Raw genomic sequence first — 23,922 nt, forward strand, 5'->3', positions numbered from 1 at the left:
AGTAGAACTTATCTGTTTCTTAGCCCAGCGCGGTAGCTCATGCCTGTACTCCCAGCACTTTGGGAGGCCGATGCGGGTGGATCACTTGTGGTCAGGAGTTCAAGACCAGTCTGGTCAACATGGTGAAATCCCATCTCCACTAAAAACACAAAAATTAGACGGGCATGATGGTGCGCGCCTATAATCCCAGCTACTCTGGAGGCTGAGGCAGGAGAATCACTTGAATCTGGGAGGTGGAGTGTGCAGTGAGCCGAGATCCCATGAGATCATGCCACTGCACTCCAGCCTGAGAAGACAGAGCTAGACCATGCCTCAAAACAAAACAAAACAAAAACTTATCTCTTTCTTGCTGTTCTATAAACAGAACATGCAAACTCAAATCATTTTTGGAAATGATTTATAAATCATTTAAGTACTTTTTAAAGTACTTTATAAATAACTTAGTAAACCTTCTTACTTAAATCTGTCTTTTCCAACCAGCCCAAATTTGTCAGAATATCCAGATTAGATTAAATAAATGAAAACTGTGCCTATAGTTCTAGAATTTTTTAAAGTTCTTATTTGAAATGTGTTACTTATAAGGGTATATTAACTAAGACTCCCATTATGAATAACTACATACTTCTAATAAGTTACTCTTTATGTCTTCCTAGTTATTAATATTCAGTAAATTTTACTTAACCAGAGACTGAAATTATAGAATAAATTCGATAGAACTTCTGAAAATATTTTATTTATATTTCATTTCAGTCAAGTACTCATTTTCCAAATCTATAAGGCCATCTGTCTCGAGTTCAAAATCTTTAATACTATTTGAAAAACTATTTTTTAAAAAATTATTGAAGAACATTTCAACACAGAGTGATGAAATGCACAAATTTAAAATGTTATATAAAACAATAAAATACACACATATAACAACAATGAAAATTCTTTATTTAAAACACCAAGTTATTAAAATGGGTAAAATGACATAGTAAAATAAAGTTTTTTCAAAACGAAGTTTAAAGAAAACATACAATGCCATGGATTATAATATATACAAAATAGGAAATAAATCATCACCTGTCATTAATGGGAAGATTTGCATGTATTCAAAATATTCATAATTTTAAGTCAGATAAATAGAACACTGCATGGGGGAGTGCTTCTATATTTAGTCTCTTCAGAGGCGTTTTAAATTCCGCTTACTCTGGGCACTTCCTGGGAGAGCATCTTTTCTATTTCTTGGCTTTGCTGCTCCTCTACTACATTCTTCAGACCCATGATAAGCACACAAACATAACACACAAAAGTCAAAACCACAGGCTGTGCGGCTACACAGTCCCCTTTTCTTATATGGCTGGTATTTAGCAGGGGACTGGCACCTTGGGCAAGGTTTTAATGCTTCATCAATAAAAAGTGTTTTGGCAACCTGCAGTGAAAGCACACACACTAAATCTTCTGGTTTCATATAGAGGAGCACTTTATTTCAAACTCTGTAAATATTTCTAATAACTTATTATATAATAAATACTCACCTTAACATATTCTTCCTGTTTACTACTTAAGTGAGTAACAGAAGAGCTTGCTAGAGGTGTCAAAACTTCTCCCCAGGGAGATAATGTTGACCCTTGCTCTCTCTGAGAACCAGGTATCCTAGCCTGTGCCTGCACAGATCTTAAAGCTGAGCGATTTAAAAGCTGGAGCCGAGTGGCAGCATCCTCAACATTTAATACAGCCCCCTGTGGTAAAGGACAAGAGGCATCAATATTGCAATACCAAAACAGTTCCAGGATAGCTTTCTGTTGCACACGGATTTACAAGCTTTGAAGAGTTTTTTTTTTTTTTTTTTTTTGCCATCAGAATTCTCTCCCTAGGCCATTCCTTTTTAGAAAAAAAAAAAAAAAAAAAAGGACCTTTTCTCACCTAACATATAAAAGTTAAATAAATATAAAAAGAAAAAATTTTAAATTAAATTCTACATCTAAGTTTGTATGTCTGGTTACTTTTCCATTTTTTAAAGTTTGGTTCAGCAAACCTTTCCTGTAAAGGACCAGATAATATATAGTCTAGACTTTGTGGGCCATGTAGTTCCAGCTACTCAACTCTGCGGTTGTAGAAAAAGCAGCTGTAGGCAAGAAGTAAACAAAAGAGTGGAGAAAACCATCAAATAACTTTCTTGTATAATTTTTTTTGTTTTGGTTAATAATACATTGGAATAGTTCAAGTAGGAAGCAACCAGTCTATGTTGGAATAGGACAGCAAAGGGCCCCAGGAAGGATGTCTCTGAGGAAAAGAAGGAACAGGTAGAATACCTGATTTGTTTGGACTTACACAGAGGAGACTTTCAGTTCTGGTGGATAATGGGAGATGAATCAGGGATCTGTATAGAGAAACACTAAGCAAAAATAAATAAATAAAAGAGAGAGACAGAAAACTAGGCAATTATTAACTCTGGAGGGAAAAAGTTATACAAGAACGAAAGTGTAATCATAGTGTACGACATACTAAAGCTGTGAAAAAAGTTATAATAATCTCAATACAATCTTTATAATATCAGCACCTAATTCTGATTCATTCCCAAATGGTGGTGTAACTATAGTCATAAGATAGGAAAAGAAAGAAAGGAATTCAGAGAGAGAGAGGGGTTATGTTGGTAGTGGTAGTAGTAGTGAGAGGTTAGAGAACCTAATCCTTCTATAGAAAATAGTAAAGAAATGACAAGGAAATAAAATCATTTAGAAGTATGGAGCTAAATACTAGAAGAAAGTGTTGAAAATGATTGTCTTAATGGAACAAGAATCAAGAGTATGAAGGCATAATGGTATATTTTGTTACGATAGTCCAATTTGACTTTTTAAACCATGTATTACTTTGAAAAAGATTTTAAAAAGCAAGTCAAAATAAGAAAAAAAGCATAAGAAAGGAGGAAAACTATAGTTCTTTAAGAAACTGAGTTTTTTAAAAAGTGATTACAGAGTATGAGGATAGAATTTTTTCTTTTTCTTTTTTTTTTTTTGAGACAAAGTTTAACTCTGCCACCCAGGCTGGAGTGCAGTGGCATGATCTCAGCTCACTGCAACCTCCACCTCCCAGGTTCAAGCGATCCTCCTGCCTCAGCCTCCCAAGTAGCTGGGATTACAAGCCTGCACCACCACACCCAGCTAATTTTTGTATTTTTAGTAGAGACAGGGGTTCCACCATGTTGGTCAGGCTGGTCTCGAACTCCTGATGTCAAGTGATCCACCAACCTCGGCTTCCCAAAGTGCTGAGATTATAGGCATGAGCCACTGTACCTGGCCAAATATGAGAATATTTCTCTTTTTTTTTTTTTTTTTTGAGAATTGAATATTTCATTATCTGGAGTTACATGGAGGGTTGCCAGCACAACCATATGCTTCTTCCTTAGAGGAGTTAAGGAGTATATGGAGCCAAATGTTTAAATATTAATAAGTGCATGCTTAAACAACTGTTTTTTAAGTCTGTCCTTAGTATACAGGGCAGCATTCAAAAAAGAGATGTTAAGAAGGCAATTAATATCTTCCCTATTATAAACTCCCAGAGCCAGTAGCTACAGAAGTAGCCAGGAGCTCTGAAAGGGTGAAAAGGTAAAGCTTTTCTTCAAAATAAAAAAGAAAGTCAAAGTTTTAGTTAATAGCAGTCCCTAATAGTTCGCTGTAATGAAAAACCTGCCAATCTATATGTAGATGTTCATATTTGTTTATGCCATGCTTCATTCCAATTATTATATTTAGTCAAATTAGAAATTTACTTATAGTATGTTATTAAATATTTTTCACTAGAACAGGAATGAATTATTGAACTCTCAGAATTTTTTTTGGCCTAAAGTTAAATCTATAATCAAACATGGGTGCTAGAGTCATCAGATACCTATTACACAAAACAGCATGACTGACAGGAATCCATCAGCTTCTGTAGGACTTTTCTTGTAATTTTAAAGCCAGAATTCAAATCCTCAAGGGATTGCAAGTTTATGATGCTTCACAGGTACTAATTTGCTTTGTTCACTTACCTCCAGGCTTGTACATAGGTTATTTTCTCTGCTAAAACCCTCTTCTCTGTGTTCACCTGGCTAACTGCTAACTCATCATTCAGGTATCAGTAGAGACGTACTTCTCCTGATTCCCAAGTATCAGTCAAAAACTCCTTTAAATAACTCTGGGCTTCCTTTAACATACCTGGATTGTAGTCACCTATTTGGGTGTGTGCTCCAAGAGAGCAGGAACCATATCAGAAATGTTCACCATTGTAATCTGAGTACTGGTACAGTCACTAGCATGTAATGTCCACTCGAAAGACTGGATTAAAAATGCTATAAGCATATCTCATTATGATTAGGATCCAGCATATAATTGGTATTCAAATGTTGCTAAGAGCACATACACGTAAGCAGCAACAAAGCCCAAAAAGATGTTCTTGATGCTATGTTGTTTATTCCATTTACAGACTGGGTGAAAATTGAGTTTGGGAAAGCTAAAGAATTTATGAGTAAATGTTTGTTAAATGGAAAAGATTAAAAGATAGCAGGAAAACCAAATTAGGTTGTCTAGCAACAGGAGATTATTATGTATTTATACAAATCCATTTTAGAGAAGTATTATATACATTACCTCGGAATCTGTTTTCAGTTGTGTGATATAAAATTTTCTCCTCCGATTTGCATTTTTATCTTGAACAACAATTTCACGCCAATTTCTGCTTACTTTCCAAACACTATAACAAAAAGATCCATCCTTATATTGCATACATTCTATAGGATTAACATTTTGTTGTGTATGCTAACTAATGAGAAAAATTTGTCTTCAAGATTTCGGGCAGTAAATCTAAACCTAAAAATTTAGATTAAAAATATGACTTAGTCAACACTGTTATTTCATACTGATTCATCATATAAAAGAATTCCTATTAAAATGTAAAATATATGCCAGCATTATATAGATAGATTACTCTTTTATAAATGGTCATATAAAGCCAGTATGAATCCACTGGGAGACTGATTAAGAGGATTTAACTTCAAATGTAACATTAAAAATTTGGAACAAGAGATACAGGAAATGATTGTCATCTATAACACAAGAGGTTTCATCAATTTCTCCTATTCCTGTGTTTATCTCTGTCATTTTGATTACATAAACACAAGCACAATTAATCCGTCATTGGCATTACTAAGTGCCAACTATAAATACTATTATGGGTCGTACCAGAGTTCCTACTTCATTAACCAAAGTTTATGAGAATGAAGCAGCTAAAAACACAATTTTTGTCCAGTGATTGCTGATTTATCAATAACTTTGATAATATTATTATTAAAAAGTAACACTTTGACTGTTAATCTGGTCTTTTTTTTTTGTTATTCTAACAAATCAAAAGGAGTAAGGTCAGAAAAGATTGAAATAAAAAAGTCACTTCTTACAGAGGGTCCCAGTTGTCAAAACTACTATTCTTCCAGCTACCATGGCCACTTCAATTGCCATTGACTCTCTCTAAGCTGATATATGTGCCCTATATCAGAGGGAAGGAAAGGAACAGACATAAAGTCACCAAATAATGGGGAAGAAACGAACTACATAATTGGGTATTTGCCACAGATACTGCAACTGATCATCAACTCACAAGTTACCAGGAAGAACAGTACTGCCAACATAGTTACATACTTTGTAGTACCAATACTGTACTTTTGGAGAGATGGGAAGGAGAGACAATTGTTGAAATATGACTGAAAATCAACTGCTCACATAAGCAAGCACCCAAAAGTGTCACCCAATTTTAATTTTAATTGATGCAAATACTCCAGCATATAAAAATAGCATTCCTGGCCGGTCACAGTTGCTCACACCTGTGACCCCAGCACTTTGGGAGGCCAAGGCAGGAGGATTGCTAGAGCCCAGGAGTTTGAGACTAGCCTGGGCAATGTGGTAAGACCCCATCCATACCAAAAATATTTTTTAAATCCTGTATCTCAGCCATCTCCTTAATTTTTTAAAAAGTTTATCATTTGAACATTTTTAAAAGGCATACAACATGGGTGCACTAATCTGTTTATTATCCTACTTAAGATATACCAAATACATTCTTGATCAAATCTATTTCAGAAAGCCTTAAACCTTAATAAAAGTTTATGGAAAAATACTAGATTAGAAATCAGAGAGCTCATTATAGACCTAGATCTATTTCTATCTCCTTGAGTGGCTGTCAGAAGCTTACTTCTCTGGGGCTTATTTCCTCCTCTGTGAAACATGTGATTGAACTAGATACCTTAGAAGACTTCCAGCTAAGAAATCCTACAGTTCTCTACAATAAACATACAATTAATGTGTGGAGGGAAGATAAAGAAGGGCTTTGATAGAGGTAGTGGCCATAAAAACAACAAGGACAGAACAAGCAGTGGCTCACACCTGTAATCCCAGCACTTTGGGAGGCCGAGGTGGGAGGATCACTTGAGCTCAGGAGTTCCAGACCAGCCTGGGTAACACAGTGAGACCCCATCTCTACAAAAACTAAAAACAAAACAAAACAAAAAAACCAAGGACCCTATAAAAAACTCTTGACATATACCTGTCAAGAAAGAGGTTCGCTAACTTCCTGCATGTTCCTCCATAACCATCACTTTGCAGAAATTCTGTTCCACGTGACTTCTCTCCTTCATTGCCATGGCATTCCCATGGGTCTTGTCTTCTGATTGTCCTGTAACTCCCCCAAATTGGCATGAACAGAGGCTCATTTTAGTCTTTGTAACCCTAGTTCCCACCCTCAATATTCTGAAATGTCTTTCTCTTTATTATGCAGCAGCATTCAATCTACTGCAACATCTGTGAAAACAAATTCTTCAGTTTCTAATTTCTTGAAATTCCCCAAAGTAATTAACTTTCACTGCTGTGTTAACAATAAAAATGAAATAATCCATATTACCCTGATCTCTGGAAAGATCAAAACCTAAAATGAAAGCTAGCCACTGTTTTTAAATTCTAGAACTTAAATAATTAAGTGGTATTCTTTGTACACTGCCATTTCTCAGTCACCACAGTGCGTTACAATATTTCTGACAAAGTGTCATAACTTTAATACTACTTGCAATCTGACAATATGATCTGAACTATTAAATCATTAAACAACTTACATGGAATAGAGCTTGCCATCTTGAAAATTTAAAATTCAACATTTAGCAACTCTCTTTCCAAGTGACAGTGATAAGAACTTTATTCAGAAAAAAAGACAATATTATTGCTACTTAAGCAGGCTTTTAAACAGAAGGATTGGCCGGGCGCGGTGGCTTATGCCTGTAATCCCAGCACTTTGGGAGTCCAAGGCAGGTGGATCACAAGGTCAGGAGATCGAGATCATCCTGGCTAACATGGTGAAATCCCATCCCTCCTAAAAATACAAAAAATTAGCCGGGCATGGTGGCGGGCACCTGTAGTCCCAGCTGCTCGGGAGGCTGAGGCAGGAGAATGGCGTGAACCCGGGAGGCGGAGCTTGCAGTGAGCCGAGATCACACCACTGCACTCGAGCCTGGGCGACAGAGCAAGACTCCATCTCAAAAAAACAAAAAACAAAAAACAAAAAAACAGAAGGATCTGTACTAGTTAGCTTTGCTGGGAAGTTCACTTAAATTACCTTTGATATAAGATAACAAAAGATAGAGATAATAAACAAAATAAAGGACAACCACTCAAGTCACAGAAAAACTTTCCAACTTAAAAAAAGGTAAGTTTTATTTCATAAATAACTCTTACTTCTTACCTGCATAGGCTCTCTGCAGTCAAGGAATCTAAAACCATAGCAAGAATATGCTTTAAATTTCTGTATTTTAATTCTGTTAAGATGTCCAGTTTTTCTATACCCATTTTCTTGCCAATCAGTCCTGCAAGTATACACTGTAGCACAGCTATTTTCTCCCCATTCCCTTGCTCTAAGAATTCATGTCCACTATTTTCCTGTAATCTTTTTCTTTTGCTTTTCATGAACAGCTCATGCACCAATTGCAAGGCTGGGGTCTTTGATAAATTCTTTAAGCTAAAGGTCAAATCCCCACTCTCATCACTGCTCAGCTGACCCCCTGAGATGGCAGAAGCAGCTGCTGCTCTTTTTTCAGAGTCAGGGTGGACAATCTGCTTTTCCTCTTCTGTCTCTGACTGCGAACTTTGCTCCCGAAGGGTGGACAGTCTTCTCGACCTTCCAAGATGTCTTGTCTTTCTTATGGTGTCCCCCACTTTGGGAGTCCCCTTATGTTTCTGAAGTAGTTCTTGAAAAGAACCCTCCTGGTCAGAGAGGGAATCTTCTGATTTCTCCAAGCTAAGTGAGTTAAAACCACTGTCTTCAGGCGTTGAAATATTGCCTCTCACTTCAGGTGAAGGAGAAAGTATTTGACTTGCATTAAATCTAATGTTTGCCACAAGATTACTTATCGGAGTCACAAATATGTCCTCATCTGTTCCACAAGTTGTTCCACTAACAGAGGAGCCCAGGAGCTCTGGACATGCATTCTCATCATTAATGCATAAACTGCTATCACTAAAGTCATGCGTGATAGAGTCTTTAAAATCATTGCCCTGAATTGGAGATATACATTCAACTTCAAATAGGCTACAATCATCTTTGGAATCATCAATTGTGGAAGTCTTTTGCTGAGAAAAATTAAGCCTCAATTTTTGACTGCATGAAGTCACTTCTTCTGTTTTTAAAGTGCTAGTAACTAAAGGGCTAAAATTATTTGCCCTGGAAAAACCTGAAGCACTGCTTGGAATATTTTTTTCTAAGTTGAGAACTTGGCTTATACTACTTCCTAGAGCACTATTTTGTGATTCAAAGTCCCCCTTTAGAAGAGAGAAAGATACATGCAACCTTCTGCGAGGTAAACATTTTTTCCCACTAATTTTAGGTGTTTCACAAAGTTCTGAGGTTTTATCATTTTCCTTCCTAGGCAAGATAAATTTCTTTTTTTGAGTGGGAGACTCTAAAGAATGTGTTAAGCCCAGGCCTGAAGTTTCAGGGTGCTCATGGAGTAATGTTGGGCCTTTTACTTTCTTTCCAAGATATTCTTTATCTGTATTATCAAAGCTACAAGATTTTAACTCATTGTAGCCACTATCTTGAAATGAAGATGTGGAACAAAAATCTCTGAAGGTGGAGTACTTGGAGTTGACAATTGGAGGAGAGTCCACCCCATTTCCTGCTTCAGTGCCAGCTTGACCTGAGTGTTTTTGAGACATCTTCAAAATCTCTGTTTCTGCAAAGTGACAACAAAGTTATTCTGCCTTTGAAATGAGAATCCAGGCAGCTTACACCAAAATACATTATTTGTTATGAGTACAGATAATAATGGAAAATTGTAAGACAATTTTTGAAAAGTTACTTTAAAAAAAAATTCTACTCCATAAAAAACTGTTGTATATCCTACTTAAAATGAGTTGTTGACATCAAAAAGCCAAAATGTTCAGTTTATAAATATTCAAAGATCACTTGATTAACTATAGGCTAAGCACCATGTACACATATTTTATTGAACTACCCTAAAGAGAAAAAACCTAGAAGCATTATTTTGATATTATTACCTTATGATTTTCACAGAACTAAACAATTTTCATTTTAATATTCCAGCTTATTTGTGCCAGCCTATATTAGTCTAGTCAGAAAACACTATATGCTACTTTTTAAACATCTTTGGGAAATGTGTCAAATAATGAGTGCTGCCACTACACCCACCTGCAATCAGGCTGAACAACTCGAGTAATGTTCAAACATGTAACACAGACCTGTTGTAGAAATCTAGTCCCCATAACCATTCACAAGGTGTGAATTCCCAGACTTAAGCCTTTACAAAGACTCTGGCTCATCAATAAACTACTAATACATTCTTCTTGAGCTAACCATAATGCACCACTGCACCACAGACAGGGCCATTTCAAACTTGGCATGTTGTACTTATTCATATCTCACTTTCTAAATATTTTGTGATGCAAGGTCCAGTTTCAGCCTTGAATTCACAGTTAACAGGCAACTATTTATGGGAAAACCAGCATTTAAAATATTCTTGAAGTTGCAAATAAAGAATGCAACTCAATTACTTAAAGAACAGTTACTCAGTAGTTACATGAGCAAGGAATGACACTAAGAAATATTTTACTCTTTAACCTTTTCAACAGTATCATCATATTCCTTCTTTTTAGAAACCTGAAATAAATCTTAAAGAAAGCTAACAAATTTGTTTTGATAAAAATAGTGTTAAGAAAAAAAATTTATTATAGTTTTCGATATTTTTCCAGATGATTCAAAGGACACGAAGAAGACTGTCATTCCTTCAAAGTTTTCTCCAGGACAAATGCACAATTTTTCTCCATTAAAAGATCCTGGGAAGATCTATTTAGTTGGCTGTAATGTGACAGTAATTTATTTATGCTTAAATTTAATCAAATATATGAGTGAATGATCTTTGTTACAAAAGCAAATTGCTACTCTAAACACAAATTATTTCTTTATGGTTTGATGATCATTAAAAGATTATTTTTACTAAACAAAGTCTAAGTATTTTTTAACCTTTTAAGTCTATACTCATTTTTGATAAATGTCATATATGTCCCCTTCTGATCTACATCCTCTCAGATCACTGCTAACTTCTGCATATGGTCACAAGCCAAGATTTATCAAACTGCTTTTTATAATTTTGTTCTATTTTTAAACAATTTTGTTTTACAAATAATAAACTAGAATGCATATTCAAATTACACCTCCACCCATGAACTGTTTTCTCCCTCTCTGAAAGTAATTCTGCTAAATAACACTTTTCACTCAATTTGGATCACAGTCCTTTTGTTTTTATTTTTATATTTTTTATTTATTTATTTTTTTTTTGAGATGGGAGTCTCTTGTTGCCCAGGCTGGAGTACAATGGCGCGATTTCGCCTCACTGCAGCCTCTGCCTCCCGGGTTCAACCAATTCTCCTGCCTCAGCCTCCCCACTGGCTGGGATTACAGGTGCCCACCACCACGCCCGGCTAATTTGTGTATTTTTAGTAGAGACGGGCTTTCGCCATGTTGGCCAGGTTGGTCTCGCACTCTTGACGTCAGGTGATCCACCCACCTTGGCCTCCCAAAGTACTGGGATTACAGGCTTGAGCCACCGCACCCGGCCGGTCACGGTCCTTTTAGAAGGTTATGGCAATTGTACTGCTACTTCACCACTAGGTGTCTCACAATGCTAGAATTTGGGAAACTCAAGAGGCAAACTGTTAAAAACAAAGTGGGGAACGCAGATATCATCTCTTCCCCTAAAATGTTATCCAAAAATCTAATCTGGCCGGTCGCTCACGCCTGTAATCCCAGAACTTTAGGAGGCCGCGGCGGGAGAAATGCTTGAGTCCAGGAGTTTGAGACCAGCCTGGGTAACATAGTGAGACTCCATCTCTTCAAACAAACAAAAACACAATTTGTTTCTGTTCGTCTACACACTTAAAGTTGCCTCCAAAGTCCTTTCTCTGCTATCATTTTCATCTTTCTACTACCCCAAGACGTTGGTCTCAAACGTGGTTCTTCCCAACTGAATTTTAAAATTATTCATGTAAAATCATGGACTGTGTGTTGTATTTTACGGACTCAACAGTTCACGGATAAATTCAATCAAGCCTCTTCCATATTCATTTCAAAAAACTAGGCTTCTGATAAAAGGCTGAGAAAATTTATCCCTAAAGAGTTCTTCAAGAAAAAAAGAAAGAAAAAAGCAGCGGCCGGACGCGGTGGCTCACGCCTGTAATTCCAGCACTCTAGGAGCCGGAGGCAGGCGGATCACGAGGTCAGGAGATCCAGACCATCCTGGCTAACATGGTGAAACCCCGTCTCTACTAAAAATACAAAAAACTAGCCGGGCGAGGTGGCGGGCGCCTGTAGTCCCAGCTACTCGGAAGGCTGAGGCAGGAGAATGGCGTGAACCCGGGAGGCGGAGCTTGCAGTGAGCTGAGATCCGGCCACTGCGCTCCAGCCTGGGCAACAGACAGAATCCGTCTTAAAAATAAATAAATAAAAAAAAATAAAAGCACCTATCAAATCAGAGAATGAAATACTTACATTAAACCCAAATGTCCTTCATTTGTTAAAGTGGAAACTCTTATCATCAGTAAATCTTGAGCTCTTAGATGACAAAGTTACGTAGCTTCCAAACAAGAAATTCTCTCATCTTTGTCTTTAAAATTCATGCCAAAATAATGCCACTCAAACAGGAAAACTTTCGTTTGCACAATTAATTGAAAGGTGCGGCAGCACCATGACTGCTCAAAGTCGAAGGGTACACAGTGTGCACGCCGCAGGGATTATTCCTAACATTTGAGAAGGTCTAAATCATTTTGAATTTTCCTCAGCCCTCCAGAAAATAGTTATCGTAATATCCTTGTTTTCTCCAGCTGCACTTAGACATGAGTAAACTCCCCAAATTCGGGTTCCTGAAAAGGCAGTGTGTGCTGCAGCCTGGCACTGACTCCACCGAGGAGCTATGGCGGGCGGGTGGGTAACGGTCTCAGCAGGGCGTCAAAGATCCGCTAGGCCCAGAAAGCCAAGGGCGGCAGCGGATGGGCTGGCGTCACCAGGAGCGGAGGAGTGAGGACTGCCGCGCGCTTCCGTAGGCCTACCACCTGGAAGACACAGAGGGGCGCGGGGCCGGGGCCGCCGGGAGACCCGCTAACGGGCACTCGCCTGCGGTCCCCCCGCCGCCCGCCTGGAGGCCGCGGGGTCCGGCGAAGCGCCGAAGCGGACAGGTGGGAGGGGAGCCGGGCAGCCGCCGCTGGATGCGCCGGGGAGGAGCCCCGGCCTCGCCCCCTGGGATGCGGACTATGGCAACCCCCACGCCAGCTTCGCTTGGGGCCGCCGCCTTTCACTCCTCGGGTTTGAACGGCCCGCCCGGAGTAACCGCTACACGCAGCCCCGCCCCGCGTCGCCCCGCCCCTTCCTCCGGCTCCGCAGCGCCCCCGCCCGGCCGCCCGCAGGCCTCGGTCCTCGCCTGAGCTGAAGGCGCGCCCCCTCTCTTGCTCACCCCTGCACCCGCCCTAAGGCGAGTCAGAAAGGCTCTTCCTCTCCCCATTCCCACATTGGGAAGCATTACCGTATTTAGGAAGGCTAACGTGGCCTACAGTGGGATGCCATTAGAAATCATGTATGAGAATGTTCGCCTGGAAATGTTTCTCCAAACTGTCAAATGTAAAAAGCAAGTTACAAACTGACCCCTTTTAGGTTAAAAATATGGATATACACGGGATGAGGTCTGAAAGGTATGAATAACTTGGATACGGTACCTTTGTACAGGATTATGCTTGCTTTTTAGTTGTGTCTTTTTATCTGTGTTTTCTTCTCGTGTTTCAACAATGAATATATACAGATTTTGTGATAAAAAAGCTAAGCCGGGCCTGGTGGCTCACGTCTGTAATCCCAGCACTTTGAGAGGCACACATGAGAGGATCACTTGAACCAAGGAATTCGAGACCAGCCTGGGAAACATAGTGAGACCCCCGTCTCAAAAAAAAAAAAAGATTTAAAAAAAATCTATTAATAAAAACCAGACTGAAATGTGTTCGTTATTTACAAACATCCCTTTTTGGGCATCATGAACTCCCAAGTACCCTCGATGCCAAATAAATTTTTTAAACCCTAATTTTTTCATTCAATAAATATTTACTGGGCATCTATTATATGCCAGGGACACTCCTGCTGCTCTTGGCTGCTTCTTCCTAGTCTCCTTTTTCTGGCTTCTTTTCTTGGCCTACTCCCTAAATGAGAGGTCCTACCTCAGCATTTTTATTAGTTTATCATCCCATGCTTATGTAATTCTTATTCAGAACTTCAACCATCACTTTTAAGCCAGTAACAGGCACTGCCACCACTCTTCTCTGACTGGACATTTCTCCATCTGGATGTTCCTTAGTCATCCAAAATCAAACTAATATTATTATTATTATGAGACGGGGTCTCACTCTGTCACCCAGGCTGGAGTGCAGTGGCGCGATCTTGGCTCACTGCAACCTCCACCTCCCAGGTTCAAACGATTCTCCTGCCTCAGCCTCCCGAGCAGCTGGGATTACAGGCACCCACCACCAAGCCTAGCTAATTTTTGTATTTTTAGTAGAGACAGAGTTTTGCCAGGTTGGCCAGTCTGGTCTCGAACTCCTGACCTCAGTTGATCCACCGCCTCAGCCTCCAAAAGTGCTGAGATTACAGGCATGAGCCACTGTGCCCGTCCACTAACGGTTAATTTCCAACTATGTGCCAATTACTGGGCTAGGTACTGGGAATACAAAGCTGACACAGCCACAGTTACTGCTGTTGAGGAGCTCATTGGTATAGAGCAAGTGCTGCAACAGAGGAACAGTAGCAGCACAAAGAAGAACCAGCTAACCCTACTGGAGAACAGAGTGCATGAGATAGATTTTGATTTTCAAGTGGCAATTTAAAAGGCAGACAACAGGAAATTCCTAACTTAAAATGTGCAAGGGCAGGAAAATTTCAAACTCAAAACAAAATGTGCAAGAGCAATTAGGCACATGGAGAAACTGCAAATAATTTGTTATATGCAGAAACTAAGAGTTGTTGGAGGAAAGGATTAGAGAAAATTCCTGAGAAGTGAAGAAGCTAAGTCTTGGAAAGTTCTGGATGCACGTTAAGAGTTTGAAGAGCATTTTTAGAAAGTCCACTCCGGTGGCAGAATGGAGGACAGAATGAAGAGAGGCAAGGGTGGCTGCCAGGAGACCAGTAGGAAGCTACTGCATTTCTCCAGAAGGCAGTAGGGGTGGAGCAGAACCAAGATGTGACATATTCAGTTGGCAGAATCAACTGCATGGGGCAAGGAGTGAGGGAATGAAGAGTATAGGCTTGAGAGAAAATAAGATGCATTTAGTGTGAGGTTAAGTTTGAGGTACTTGTAGGACTGTAAAGAATTAATGAATTACACATTCTTCAAGACAGCACCTCTCTGAAGCCTACCCTCACACTCACTGGTAGAGTGAATAGTACCCTCTCTAGCTCTTCAAACAAATCTCTACTACAGCCATTTTACCCTTTCCTGCCCCACATTTGCAATTCTGCAGAATTCTACTGAATTTTCTCTGTGTAGTTTATTATCTTCTAAAATCCCATATTATCTACTCATTTTTGTTTAATGTCTGCTCCCCATCTCCACCCCAATGTAAACAGGGCAGGGAATTTTGCCTATGGTTAAATAAAATCCACATAACTCCAAAACCATTTAAACTTTGCCCTTTTTTTTTTTCTCCAGTTAATTAATTTTTCTTGGATATTTTATTATGACTGAGGATTAAAAGACCATATCATATCTCCTTTATATTGTTCAAGGAAGAATCACTGTCACCTCTCCCCACCTTTAAAAACAGACAAAAGGGCACCTAGTTACATGTAGTTTGCCTGAGCTTTACTTACATACTCCGGATTTAAGCCACTGAGCTGTAATTTCATATTCTTTGCTCACCACAGTTTTTGCCTTTTTGCTTCCTTTTTTTTTTTTTTTTTTTGACAGAGTCTCGCGTTGTCACCCAAACTGGAGTGCAGTGGGACAATCTCAGCTCACTGCAACCTCCGCCTCCCAGGTTCAAGCGATTCTTGCAACTCAGCCTTCCGAGTAGCTGAGATTACACGTGCATGCCACCATGTCTGGCTAATTTTTTGTATTTTTAGTAGAGACAGGGTTTCACCATGTTGGCCAGGCTGGTTTTGAACTCCTGACCTGAAGCAATGTGCCCACCTTGGCTTCCCAAAGTGCTGAGATTACAGGCATGAGCCACCGTGCCCAGCCCTTTGCTTTTCTTTCTTGCATTGGGTGTCACACTATCATTGACTTCAGAACTCTAAAAGCTGTCTGCTTACCACAAAATCTGATGCTTCTTTTTGGGACCATCCAATAAAACGTAATGGGAGATTTCCCAAATTACCATGATATTCAAGCTCTCTGGACATATTTAAGTGAATATAATCAAGGAAAAAGGAAACACAGAGATTCAGGGGAAAAAAACAGCAACTTGCATCTCCATAACCTTCTGAATAAAGAGTTAAAAAGCACTCTTGTCCAGGATGGCAAGACAACTACCCCCATTAGAACAAAGCAATACAATGACGTCTGGCATGTAGTACATGCTCAGAAAAAGTTAGTTAATGCTATCATTGATAATAGGGTAGCTTACACTGACCATACTCCCAAGTGATCCTAAAACTACCAGTCTCTGCTGATAGGAAAGAGCATGTTGGATTGGGAACTAGCACCAACATAAATTCTTGTTGAAATTCTGAATCTTCTTGCTATGACTTGTCATTACCTTGCCCTTTTGTAGGGCCCCAGGACCCATTTGTATTCTACCTATGTTGATCCATTTTGATCTCCATAATTGTTCTGCACCAGAATTATCTTGATATTTCAACTGGAGAGTTAGAATACAAGATAGCTTGTAAATATGAAAGTATGACTTTTGGGAACACTCTGTCATCTCTCTTAGGTTAACAATGGTTCCATCTAATAGTTCTTAAAGGGAAGCCTATTGTGCCTCTTCTGTTAGATCACCTCTTTGGTTAAGAGGAAAGGTACTTTGTGACAGTACTAATGGTTAAAATATTTATGCTCTGTAAGCCTGTCTGTGAAGAAAGAAGCCAGGAACTACTTGTTCCCCTGAAAGGTTTTTAAATGGCATCTTCCTGGGAAAGATCAACTTAAATCCCTCAAGCTGGTCTGGGGAGATGCAACAGAAGGAGTTTGAACTTCTGGAAGTGAAAGCTGAAGCTCAAAGCTCTCAGATTTCTGGATGGAGAGCCCGAAAGGAGTATAACCTGCTTAATAAAATATCAGACATATTGCGTGTTGGGGGAAAGAGTGCCTACTTCTTTCATTAACTTTAAAATAGTTATTAACAAGTTGTTTTTTAATTTTTTTAGGTAGCTTCATTTTCTTCACCCTACTAAGTAAAATATCTTCTGCAAAAAAGGGAAACCAACGTAAACGTTCTGAACCCAACTGATCCATCATATTGAAATTTTGGTATGTGAAAGAACACACCTCCACTGAGCAGAGTGTTTTGTTGTTCTATGGTGGAATACATAGAACGGAGGGAGGGAGAGTAGACAACAAAAGCTACCAAAATCTCTCAGATTTAAGTGGGAGTTGTTCATGTAGCTACCATCACGCTAGCCTTTGCTTTAAAACAAGTAAACGGATTCGGCAAAGGATGTAACAGTAGTGTGTCCAGAATTGGTCGGTTCTTGGTCTCGCTGACTTTCAGAATGAAGCCTTGGACCCGGGCAGTGAGTGTTACAGTTCTTAAAGACAGTGTGTCTCGAGTTGTTCGTTCCTTCCAGTCGTTGGTTCCTTCATGGTCTCACTGGCCTCAGGAGTGAAGCTGCAGACCTTTGTGGTGTTACAGTTCACAAAGGTGGCCCATCTGGAGTTGTTTGTTCCTCCTGTCTGGAGTTACTCATCCCTTCTGGTGGGTTTGTGGTCTCACTGGCTTCAGGAGTGAAGCTGCAGACCTTTGCAGTGAGTGTTACAGCTCATAAAGGCAGCTGGGACCCAGTGAGCAGCATTAACGTTTATTGCCAAGAGCAAAAGAACAAAGCTTCTCCAGCATGCTAAGGGTCCCCAACCCTGTTGCCTCTGCTGGCTCCGCCGGCCTTTTATTCCCTTATCTGGCCCCACCCACATCCTGCTGATTGGTCCATTTTAGAGTGCTGATTGGTGCATTTACAAACCTTTAGCTAGACACAGAACACTGATTGATGCGTTTACAGTCCTTTAGCTAGACAGAAAAGTTCTCAAAGTCCCCACCGGATTAGCTAGACATAGAGCGCTGATTGGTGCGTTTACAAACCTTTAGCTAGACACAGAGTGCTGATTGGTGTGCTTACAATCCTTTAGCCATACAGAAAAGTTCTCCAAGTCCCCACTCGTCCCAGAAGCCCAGGCGGCTTCACTTCTCACTGGCACTGGCCGCGGGACTTTGCAGCACCTAGTCCCGGGCACTCCGGCAGCCTAGAGGGGGCACTTCCCCAGATCAAGCCCAACAGGCGCCGGCAGGCCGCGCCCGCCCGGAAACTGCGCCGGACCGCGAGCGCCCCGCGCAGCCCCGGCTCCCGCCCGCGCCTCTCCCTCACCTCCCAGCGAGCAGACGGAGCCGGCTACGGCCTCGGCCAGCCCCAGAGAGGGGCCCCCACAGCGCAGCCGCGTGCTGAAGGGCACTTCCAGCGTGGCCAGAGCGAACGCAGAGGCCGAGGAGGCGCGGAGAGCGAGCGAGGTCTGCTGGCACGTTGTCACCTCTCAGTAGCCTATAAGAGAAAGGGCCAGAAAGCAAAAACAAAATCAAGAGAAGGATAAGCGGCAGCTGCCCCACTGCCACACTACAGGTATCCATTTTTAAAACCAATGTGGAAAAGTGTTTTCCACGTGAAAATCATTGGTGTAGTCGATTCTATTACGTTCGTCCGAATAACGGCTAGCCTAGTACTTCATGAAAAGTGTCATCTCGGTTTTTCTCCTAACCATCTACGCTTCTGGAAAAGTGTTACTTTGTACCACTACATTAGTCAGAAACACACACCGCCTTGTACTTGCATAACTGTTACAATGCTGTGCTTTCCTGCAAAATTAAAATAGCTGGGGAACAAACAGGCACTTACACCCGTAAAATCTAACAGAAAGCCCCTGCTTTACCGCCTTTGCGCAATCCGGACTCTCGGGCCACGCCTGGGGCGGAAGAGGCGGGGAGAAAGAGAGAGAGAGAGAGAGAGAGAGACAGAGACTCCACTGTGCGTCATGTACCAGCGCCGGAAGTTGGTCTTGACGCCTAGACGAGAGGGTTGTATTTGGAAACGCGGAGTGGGAAGTTTTTCGGTGCTGTGTAGGTAGCGAATTGGCGGATTGGGGTTTGTGGTGGATATCTGGGCCAAAACTGGAAAGACACCTGGAGTAAAAAGGTCCGGTATGGGGGTAGAGTTGAGAGTGCCTGGGGATACAGTCCATGCTATCGTTCTTTTCCCTATTTTCTTTTAGTTTAGATGTTTAGCCAATAGGAGTTATTTCATTGTTCTTTCCTTCGGTTAGCCTGTTCCCCTGTTGAGGGATATAATTTTTTTTTGGCTAACTTCTACTAGAGTTTGGGAAAAATAGAACTTGTGTTAAACGAAGACGCGAGCTTTACAGTCAGATCTGTATCACTTTGACTTTTAGTAGCTGAGTGATCCTGCGGAAATTAACGTGTCTAAATATCGGTCGCTTCATCTATAAAATAAGAGTGATGTCTCCGAGCATTGTTACGAAGATTATAATAGCCTATCATGTATGGAGTAGTTATTATGTCCAGTTTCGGGTAAACGCTCAATACTTGTGTGTATGCATTTCGTGCTTGAGACCTGTAGGATTTGGGGAAAGGAGCAGATTAGGAATTGGGATCTTTTTAGCTTTTCCTGAGAAAAATGGGCCCAGATGGACTTGTGAGAAGCCCTTTTGAGATATTCAGTATTTGAGTCTGTGATTTCAGGGGCTAACAATGGACACCCAGAAGGACGTTCAACCTCCAAAGCAGCAACCAATGATATATATCTGTGGAGGTAAGAGTAACACTTACATAAAGTAAGAATATTTTTTTTAAGTTTTTTTGAAATTGTTACATTTATTCTTTGCTTAAATGAGTTACTGGTCTTCAAAGTTATAAAGTAGAACACTTTAGCAACCATAAAAAAAAAATCTCCTTGAGGTCAGTAGACCTGGGTTCGTCCTTGGTCTTCCGTTTACTAACAGAAAAAAACAAAACTCATTGAGATTTCATTCTCTCTCCTGGAAATATGCATGGCCTACAACCCTTTTCTTTCCTACCTAATACATTTAATAATAGCAGCACATCCTTGAGATTGAGTATATTTTAGTGTTTTGAATTGCCTTAGGTGAAAAATGTAGTTAAGATAATTTGTCTGTAATATTTTCCTTTTAGGCATTGAGTAAATCTTTTTTTTTTTTTTTAATTCTAGAATGTCACACAGAAAATGAAATAAAATCTAGGGATCCAATCAGATGCAGAGAATGTGGATACAGAATAATGTACAAGAAAAGGACTAAAAGATGTATCCTTTTAACTGTGCTTTCTAAATATAAGGTAGGAGGAAATGAATAATGCTGGGGTTGATAAAGATGAATGATAGGGATACATTCTGAGAATTGTGTCCTTAAGCAATTTCATCATTCCTACAGAAACTTAGACCGTATATCCTACTATACATACACATCTAGTCTATATGGTATAGCATATTGCTGCTAGGCTACACACATGTACAGCGTGTTATTGTACTGAATACTATAGATAGTTGTAATACAATGTTTTTGTATATCTGAGCATAGAAAAGGTACAGCAGAAATGTAGCATCATCTTATGCGACCACTGTTTATATGTGATCCATCTTTGACCAAAACGTCATTATGGATGCATGACTACATTTGTATAAGTATTCATTCTTGAGCTTGATTTTATGGACAAGCTAAAGTTCACAAGAAGAAATACAAATATTGCATATATTACCTAATGGAAAAAGTTGAGCATACAAATTGTTCAAACATTGAGAGTAGGCCCAGCATGGTGGCTCACACCTATAATCCTAGCACTTTGGGAGGCTACAGAAGTTCAAGACCAGCCTGGGCAACATAGTGTGATCCTATGTGGAAAAAGAAAATACTGAGTAAATTGTTATGCTATAACTAACACATTTTTTTTAAATCGACAGATTATCACCTTTAACATTGCTTTAGTGTTTTTTTTTTTTTTGAGACGGAGTCTCACTCTGTCGCCCAGGCTGGAGTACAGTGGTGTGATCTCGGCTCACTGCAAGCTCTGCCTCCCGGGTTCACGCCATTCTTCTGCCTCAGCCTCCCGAGTTGCTGGGACTACAGGTGCCCGCCACCATGCCTGGCTGATTTTTTGTATTTTTTAGTAAAGACAGGGTTTCACCGTGTTAGCCATGATGGTCTCCATCTCCAGACCTCATGATCTGCCCGCCTCAGCCTCCCAAAGTGCTGGGATTACAGGCATGAGCCACCGGGCCTGGCCTGCTTTAGTGTTTTTCGATACATTTTATGGAAAAGGTGGTGATAAAAATTGAAAGTGTTTTTAGTTTATTTAAAAACCAGTTATCATAGTAAATAGTGAATTCCATTCTTTTTTGTATTTTAAGTTAAATAACCAGCTTATTGCAAAGAGAAAGTGACTGAAATCTTCAATTTTAATAATGTTTAAGTACCGTTTTTGTCCTTAACTAAAATTAATACAGTGGTTGTTTTTGATGCTCGATGAAACCTGGGAATTCAGAGGAGTGTCTTCACTTATACTTGGATTTGCTGTCTTAACGTTTCTGATTGTTGTATTTCGATTTTGCATACTGTAGTTCTCTCTTATCTTTGGGGGATACATTCCAAGGCCCCCAGTGAACTCCTGAAACCTCAGATAGTACCAAACCTTTATACACTGTTTTCTTCTATATATACTATGATATATGTGTGAGAGAGATATATATATGTTAAAGTATAATGTATAAATTAAGCATAGCAAGAGATTAATAACAATGTAATAGGACAATGCTAACATACTGTAATAAAAGTTATGTGAATGTGGTTGGTCTCTCTTGCTCTCAAAATATCTTCTTTTACAGTACTCACCTATTTTAGAATGTGGCTGACTACAGGTAACTGAAACCACAGAAAGGGAAACTTTGGATGAGGGGGGCACTACTGTACTTAGGAATACAACTATATATACATATGATTTTATTTTTAAGACCATATTGTATTTGGGTATCTACTAATATTCTGTATAAAGCAATTTTTTGTTCCATTACATTACTTTTTGTTTTATTGTATATGTAATCTGACGTACAATAAAGGGTAAAGTTGCTTCCCCAAACCATACTTTTAATCAAAACCTAGAATCATCTGCAGTCCTTGTTAAAAATGCAGGTTTCTAGAACCCTCTGAAGTTCTGATTAAATAAATTTATTGGAAACCACTGTCCGTGTCACTGTGTCATTTGATATGGAGTATACCATTTTGCTTGTTGTCAATACGCATACATCATCTTGAGTTCAGTTTTTCATTTATTACTAGGTGTAGGCCTTTCTGTATTTTCATATAATGTTTGACTCTCTTTTAAATCTCAGAATTATGAAGGGAAACTTTGTTTTCTGTAAGGCAAAATCAACCCCAAGCAAAGTGAATAAGCAGGCTATTAAGCCAAGTGCAGTTTCCCAGGTGTAATCACGCATTAAGGTCAACAGTTCTACTTTTAGGATATAAAAAGAACAGGCAGTGACTCGGGAGGCTGAGATGGGAGGATCACTTGAGCCCAAGAGTTTGAGGCTACAGTGAGCCATAATCGTGCTGCTGCACTCCAGCCTGATGGACAGAGCAACACCCTGAGTCAAGGGCTGGGGAGGGGAGCATTGGTTTACACTGAATTATTGGATAAATGTTTAAGTCTTTAACCTGATCTTTGGGATGTAGAATTAATGGTCACACCTACATGCTATTCTGTTCAAGGATTCCATGGTTGTGGAATGTCATGTTGGCCAGCCTGATGTGCATTTTAAAGATTAGATGTATTCCAACTTTATTAATAGCTATGTCTGTCTTTGACATTCAAAATATTGTCCATGATATTTTGTAAAAAAAAAAAAAAAAAAAAAAAAACACCTGTATTTTTACTACCATCTTCATATATTAAATTCTATAAATTTATTACATGCTATATGAAATACTGCCATGCTCAGATTTTTTTTTTTTTTTTTTAAGACAGTGTCTCCCTCTGTTGTCCAGACTGGAGTGCAGTGGCATGATCATAGCTTACTACAGCCTCCATCTCCCAGGCTTACATAATCCTCTCACTTCAGCTTCCTGAATAGCCAGCAAGCACGTACCACCATGCTGGCTGATTCTTTTGATTTTTAGTAGAGATGAGGTCTCACTACATTGCCCAGGCTGGTAATGAAATTGAGGTTTCATAATTTTATAATTCTAATATATTACTTCCTGAACTTTTTAGATATGGGAGTCCCAATACATGTTATTTCTTTATGACAGTTCCCTAAGCAGATAAACCCCAACTTATGGGATAATACACTTCTCTTAACTCTTCTAATTTTAGACTAAGTCCTTTGCATATCAGTAGTTTAATTAAATATTGTCAATCTGGTTAACTGGACAGAAGAACTTAATGCAAAAAGTATTTCAGACTGCTTTCGGTCAGCCACTTACCTTTTTGTGCTCCCTTCATCTATTAACTAGAAGAAATTTTACCTCTTACCTACCTAGACAGTTTCAAGGAAAAAACTGATATAAAATTGCTTTAAAAATATTCTTTTGAATAGTGCTCTGTCAATATGAAAATTAGTAAGCTTGAGCTTGATGTTAGCACATCACTTGGTACCCTATAAACTGCTTGCTGACTGGACACACTGAAAAGCACATCTTTGTCCATGGGAAAAGTACTGAATGGAAATTTGTTCAAATTCAGCCCTGCCCCTCAATGACTGGCCAATTCACTTTATTTCTTTTAACTTCAGCTTTATTATCAAACTGAAAGAATTATGATTATAAATAATCTTAGGGAGTATAGAGATAAAGTGCTTTAAGATAGCTATCTTAAGAAATTGGAGTTACGAAAAATTCAAAAATGAAATCAGAAATGAAGCCAGGAGTGGTGGTTCACACTTTTTTTTTTTTTTTTTTTTTTTTTGAGACAGAGTCTCGCTCTGTCACCCAGGCTGGAGTGCAGTGGCCGGATCTCAGCTCACTGCAAGCTCCGCCTTCCGGGTTCACGCCATTCTCCTGCCTCCGCCTCCCGAGTAACTGGGACTACAGGCGCCCGCCACCTCGCCCGGCTAGTTTTTTGTATTTTTTTTGGTAGAGACGGGGTTTCA

At 39.6% G+C, this 23,922-nt stretch overlaps 2 protein-coding genes and 1 long non-coding RNA gene across 6 annotated transcripts; 1 reads left to right on the forward strand and 2 right to left on the reverse strand.

Annotated features, from left to right (window-relative positions):
* Positions 1–915: 915 nt before the first annotated feature.
* Positions 916–12,892, reverse strand: FBXO43 (F-box protein 43). Its single transcript, XM_005563800.4, is given in 6 exon segments — positions 916–1,414; positions 1,521–1,724; positions 4,614–4,716; positions 7,744–9,223; positions 12,099–12,146; positions 12,149–12,892. Coding segments are annotated over 6 exon segments (2,124 nt in total). The 5' UTR covers positions 12,189–12,892; the 3' UTR covers positions 916–1,165.
* Positions 12,893–16,880: 3,988 nt separating this feature from the next.
* On the reverse strand, positions 16,881–18,710 carry LOC107130659 (uncharacterized). Its single transcript, XR_001493072.4, has 2 exons — positions 18,646–18,710; positions 16,881–18,294 (listed from the first exon to the last, which is right to left on the reverse strand). It is a non-coding gene; the product is annotated as an uncharacterized lncRNA (long non-coding RNA).
* Positions 17,915–22,014, forward strand: POLR2K (RNA polymerase II, I and III subunit K). 4 transcript variants are annotated; one of them, XM_065519474.1, is made up of 4 exons: positions 17,915–18,372; positions 19,506–19,575; positions 19,993–20,085; positions 21,283–22,014. In XM_065519474.1, the coding sequence occupies exons 2-4, from the start codon at positions 19,515–19,517 to the stop codon at positions 21,303–21,305; spliced, it is 177 nt and encodes a 58-aa protein (XP_065375546.1). In that variant the 5' UTR covers positions 17,915–18,372; positions 19,506–19,514; the 3' UTR covers positions 21,306–22,014. The 4 variants fall into 4 exon arrangements, with proteins under 4 accessions (XP_065375546.1, XP_045254492.1, XP_045254493.1 ...); XM_045398557.2 differs by lacking the exon at positions 17,915–18,372 and adding an exon at positions 18,795–18,942; XM_045398558.2 differs by lacking the exon at positions 17,915–18,372 and adding an exon at positions 18,795–18,870.
* Positions 22,015–23,922: the final 1,908 nt, after the last annotated feature.

This window comes from Macaca fascicularis, chromosome 8 (assembly GCF_037993035.2).
Source record: "Macaca fascicularis isolate 582-1 chromosome 8, T2T-MFA8v1.1".
NCBI lineage: Eukaryota > Metazoa > Chordata > Mammalia > Primates > Cercopithecidae > Macaca > Macaca fascicularis.

Coding starts and splice junctions, on each gene's coding strand:
- POLR2K (XM_065519474.1), top strand. CDS start 19,515: ATGGACACCCAGAAGGACGTTCAACCTCCAAAGCAGCAACCAATGATA. Junction 19,576..19,992: donor AATGATATATATCTGTGGAG/GTAAGAGTAACA, acceptor TTTTAATTCTAG/AATGTCACACAGAAAATGAA. Junction 20,086..21,282: donor CAAGAAAAGGACTAAAAGAT/GTATCCTTTTAA, acceptor AAATTAATACAG/TGGTTGTTTTTGATGCTCGA.